Source organism: Morone saxatilis, unplaced genomic scaffold, assembly GCF_004916995.1.
Source record: "Morone saxatilis isolate NCDOM2014 unplaced genomic scaffold, NCSU_SB_2.0 Contig15, whole genome shotgun sequence".
NCBI classification, from domain to species: Eukaryota; Metazoa; Chordata; class Actinopteri; family Moronidae; genus Morone; species Morone saxatilis.
Genome location: NW_023339707.1, coordinates 5,371,158 through 5,376,842, shown reverse-complemented (window position 1 = coordinate 5,376,842; position 5,685 = coordinate 5,371,158). Strand labels below are relative to the sequence as shown.

The following is a 5,685-nucleotide window of genomic DNA, read 5'->3' as shown; positions in this document are numbered from 1 at the left end:
CACACACACACACACACATTATCTATTCTTGCTCAGGATATTAATTTCCATAACAGCTCTATGTCTAAAATTAACCCAACTTACATAACATTCACAGCACACACCCAACATCCCCTCACATTCACTCAAGTCCCCTGTCAATGTCAATTAACAGCCACTGGCTCTGACATTAACATACAGGGAGCTAATGACCACACATACACTGATAATGCAGGCATGAAAACACACTTTCTTCCAGACCCAGAAAAACGTTGAAACTTGTTCCCCACACACACACACAAGCAGAGCACTTACAGGTTATAGAATGCACCTGGCAGGTCACAAGAACTACTCTTAAAAAGTATAATTAAATATTCCTTTTGTGCTTCAGGCAGGCAAAAAAAGGACTGGGGGCAGATAGCTCAAGATGTCCTGCAGTTACATGATCATACACACTAAGAAATCATATGCTTGTGGGTTGACTTTTACTTATATACATACACACACACACCCGTACACCTTGTATGCTTGACATTTACACATGCCAAGTGATTGCACACACACTCGCACATATATTTGTTGCATGACTGCCTGAAAGCAAATCCACACATAAGTACAGATTTTTCACACAGGATTCAAAATGATTCCCATGCTGGAATGTTCAGTCTCAAAATTGATGCACGCACACGCACACAGACACACACACTAGCTCTAATTCACTGTTCATCATTATCTGGGGAAGTGATTTCACTGAGCAGCATGAAAGACGAAGAAGGCGAGAACGTAATTTTCTCCTTGAAACATTAGTTCCCCGCACACTGGGCATGAAAAGAAGGGAGCAGAGCTAAAGTGCTTAAATTAAGGTGGTTAATGGAGGTACAGTATCAAAGTGGGATATTTGTAGCAGTAGAGAAAAGGATAAGTACATTTTCTAGAAATATGTCCCAAAGATGCACTGTGCATCAATATGCACACTGTCTGTGCTTGTGGTTAAAGTAGTTCATTAAAACCACTGTAACCATTTTAAATGTCATACATAGACGGACTAAATTGCTCAAAGAGCCTTGCACAGTGTCAACATGTTGCATTGCGCAAGGCTCAAAGTGTTGAACATCAAGGCCAGCTCGGCCACAGAAAGGATATATTTCACTGGTTGTGTCACGTGAGCCAACTGAAAGGTTCTGCTTGCAAGACATACATGTTAACACTGTATGCATAGCATGCGCCTCTAAGATACAATACAAACAAGCAAAACGAAAAGCGTCCTCATATTAGCATTGTTAACTAGCTCTTCCTATCATTTACACTAGCCACATTGAGAAATCCCAACCACAGCCAGTAAAGCATTGCAGTGCTTGTCATATTCAAACAAAGCATTAGGTTAAAAATCACTTACTCAGGTACCACTTGCACTCTTGTTCTTCTTTATCTGTTGTTTCTTACAGCTAAATGCGTGAAGAAATTTTAAAAGACTGAGCTGTAGTGAAATTCCCAGCCTGAGCAGATATATCAAAACATCTCTCATATGCATAGGTGTTTAATATAAGGTTACTATAACTACTAGCCACTACTATAACTAATTCAATACAATTATGCTGAAAATTAGCAAAACATCTTTCTTCTTTTTAAAATGTGGATGTGCTACATATTTAAGAGCTGATCCCTTACAACAAGGGAAGAGATGCATGTTTTACGAGTGTGGTACGGTCTTATGTATTTATCATGAGCCATGAACATGAGAGGCTTCACAAATAAACATGAAAGAAAACAGAAATCCACAGAAATCCAAGAAAAAATATAGCGACATGGTGGCATCCACACTGTGTGTTTGCCAGGTGATTTCTGTGAAATTTCCATGAAAACCAGCACAGCAAGGATACCCATGTCCAAGATGTTGACAATTCCATAAACAAATTGGTGAACAGATTACCAATTTAAGGTCTCATCATATGCTTCTTTGTCTTGTGTTCCCAGTGAGTTTGTGTCATGGCTAATAGAGAGCGGAGAGATCAGTAAACCTGACGAAGGAGTGAACCTGGGACAAGCATTGCTAGAAAATGGCATCATTCACCATGGTGAGACACAACAAAATCCTTTATCTCTCTCTCCTTTCCTTATTCTCGCTCTGTTTTTCTGTTTGTCATCTTCTGTTTTCTTATACTTTTTACTCACATTGTTTTCTGTTTTTAGCTTTTGTTTAGTCATCTCATCCTCTGTTTTTTGGGCCTGTTTTACTGCCTCTCTTTTTCTCTGATTCATATTCTCTTTCTATAATTGTTTGCCCCCCACAACGATCCAAAGGTGTTGTCTGGTAATAATAATTCTAGAAATGTGCCTCACATTATTTTCCCTTCCCTGATTTCGTCTTGAGTGTGACATTCACAGATCCACTAACCTGAATTATGCATTAAGAAACGACACACACACACACACACACACACACACACACATACACAAACAGCTATAAATAATGTATGAACACGGTTGTCCAAAGTGTTGCTAAAGGGGCTCTCCTGCAAAATAAGTACAAACCACTCTTGCGATTTATACACGCCACCCTGTCAGGGAAATTTGCTAAAACCAAACGTTCATATTCCTTAATACCTGTGGAAAATCCCCTAAAATCCACCCTCACAGTAGCCTACGACCACAGAGAGATACAATGATGACATGCAGCAGTGAGGCTTTGTGGGCAAACTGGAGATGCTCAAGCGCTGCAGGCAAAGTGTAGGTGTCACCAGTTAGTCGGTGAAAAGAAATTCCGACAGAAAGAAGCAATGTGACAGAGTGGCAAATTGAAGCTGTCCGTGCACCCCACCTGAGTCGTGAATTTTCTTTGTGAAGAAACGCATAAAAACAGAGACAGTCGACCACATGCATTTTATAGTACGTGATGCAAACTTTATCCAATCAACTGGTACGTTTGAGCCACTAAAACACACCAGTTCATACTTGAATGTTTGCAATTTTGACATCTCCTTTTCTCCCATGATAATTCATCATTTCATGCACTTTAAATTCCACATTTGACACTTTACAATGGCTGATTGTGTGGTGCCTTTGGTTTTATGGGGGCATTTTAAGTCTAGACTGAGAAAACCAGCAGCTTGTTTGGGCCCTTGCCAGCTTGTTGTGGTGGAACCAAACTGCCTCTGTTTGGCAGATTTCACTGTTAGTTTCTCCAACAGGCAAATGTTTGTGTATGTATTAGCCGCTTTTCTGTGTTGGATTGATTATATAAAAACATGTTTTGGAGTTTATTAATGCATGTTAGGAGATTTTATGGGAATTGGCAGCTGTCTGCTATGTTAAATATTTGAATCTCATGGCTTACCCGACACAGACAAGAATTTACAACTGCAGTGTTCCTCAGACTTTCGCTTCTTGCTTCTCTTGTCTGTACTTACCCCAATAACTACAGCAGATTAAATGTGTTAAAAAAACCCTAATGCTCTGCTATTCTCCAAACATTATGAAACCTGCATGTTTGAAAAGGCCCAGACAAATTAGCCTCACTCTGCAAAGTTACTTCAGAGGTGGACTTGATACAAGTATGCTTCAACTGTGACAACATATCTGGAGTAATTTATAACGCATCTGCGTGTATGTATTCAGAAATCCTATTGGCTGAACTATACCCCATTCTCAACTCAAATACTAAGCTCTACTTGGCTTGCCAGAACTGCAAAGATGAAAACAAAACTGGTTTCAGCCAGACTCTCACTATAGCCCCTAAGCTGTCGATGTCTGAATACATCAGTGACAAATGTAAACTACTGTTACCAAAAAGCTCTGCTAAGTGGTGTGGTATTGTAGACAATAAATAGGAACATCGATGTTCCTATCAATCTTTCTTAAGTAAACGCAGACAAGAAAGTAAAACATATACTAAATATTCCACAGTTAAGAGTGGAGGAGGAAGGGCATACAAAAAGCTTGATGGATAAATGAACCCCAAATCACATCAGTATTCAGACAGGAGTCCAGCTGAGGTGACATTTTCTCCTTCTGGTGGTATTTCAGTGTCAGACAAGCACCAGTTCAAGAACGAGCAGGTGTTGTACCGATTCCGCTATGACGATGGCACCTACAAGGCCCGCAGTGAGATGGAAGACATCATGTCGAAGGTAACTATTGCTTTGCTTCTAAATATCCCTGTCTGTGTTTGATAAGAAATGTGAAAACAAAAGATGGGGGAAAAAAGACATAGCACTTTTAACAGGGACAATAATCATTAATTTGTTGGAAATCTGTGTTTGCATATTGCATATACGCTAAATTATTCTACAAAGTAGATCATAGAATAATTCAACAATATCGTTTTAATGACCAAGAAAAACAAGAATAAGTCATTGACTAATGAAAATAACATCTTTGACTGCACCCGTGCTGCCAGTTTCCAGTGCTTAAAGTTAATCTACCTGTTGTTTTTTATTTTGACCAACTTTGTATCCTGATTTGATGATAAAGTACTTTTTTAAAATTACATTATTGAATAAATTTGCTCAACAATTTCTACTACAAGAATAAACCTCAGTGACTGGTGCAAGAGTTTATGCTAATGTTCAAATATATAATCTCGGGAAGAACTAATCCCTTCCCATAGAAAACTCAGCCAGAAACTAAATTCCAAAAAAAAGAGGACATAAAGGTTGGTTATGTTGGCCTTCTCGCACCCCATTTAGAGACTGAGAGAATGGTTTTGAAATTTTCTATCATAAAATAAGATAGCCTTGGGGAGCCTTTTTTTTTTTCAAAGCAAACAGTTAGATCTCTTGTCCTGAAGCCATGCTTGTACTTGTTTACCCAAGGTGTGTACGCTCCATGACTCAGCCGCTCCTTTTTTCTTCTCTTTTAGGGCGTCAGGCTGTACTGCCGCCTTCACAGCCTCCACACGCCTGTCATCAAGTAAGTACCTGCCCTTCTCTCCTCTCTCTTCCTCCTCCCCCCATATGCTAATGTTCCCACTCTCCAGGTGCATGAGTGCATATTCATGAAGGGTTCACATTCGGCCCACGTCACCCTTGCTGTAATGACTGAACTAACAGTAGCACTGCCAGGAATGACAGCCCTCAAACCTTTTTCCTCTCCAACTCTCCCAGTCAGGCTTGAGCTGCTGTCGGTTCATGTGTTCAGATTTTCTGACTGAAGGTTTATATGAGGTGGCTCTTAAAGGATTATAAGGAGAGTCACATATTATGAGCATTTGTCTTGTAATCTTTACAGTGTAGTGGGTTAGCTGAATTTATGTTTCTAAATGTACATGATGTAAGTGGGAGTCTAAATCATGGCTGCAAACATTTTAACCTTTTTATTTCTCCCTCCTTTGCACACATAAACGCAGGCACACACACACTTTCTCATTTTTTTGCTTACATATGCAGTACACATACTCTGAAATATAAACACTACAGTACACAGTATATACACACACCATCCCCAGATGTCATTATACTAATGTAGTGCTCCATTAATTAAGTTCTTAATTGGTCTTTTAACCTAAGACTAATTCAGGACCTAAAAATACATAAATTAGCGTTAACTTTACCTAAAACAAATCTAAATTGTAACCCTGAAACTGAAATTAGTCCCATGAAGGGGAAAAATGATCTCACTTGTTTTCCATCTGAAAGTCTACTAGTCAGAATAGAAGTAAAAATGCGTTTCCCTCTGACACCCCCTCAACCAAACAAACACACACACACA

General features: G+C 39.3%; 1 protein-coding gene across 1 annotated transcript in view; it reads left to right on the top strand.

Annotated features, from left to right (window-relative positions):
• Positions 1-5,685, top strand: part of prex1 (phosphatidylinositol-3,4,5-trisphosphate-dependent Rac exchange factor 1) — a 77,009-nt gene that overhangs the window by 38,603 nt on the left and 32,721 nt on the right. Inside the window, exons 11-13 of the mRNA XM_035656448.1 lie at positions 1,954-2,054; positions 4,003-4,106; positions 4,838-4,887. Of these exons, the coding sequence (XP_035512341.1) occupies positions 1,954-2,054; positions 4,003-4,106; positions 4,838-4,887 (255 nt within the window). The remainder of the gene's footprint in view (positions 1-1,953; positions 2,055-4,002; positions 4,107-4,837; positions 4,888-5,685) is intronic.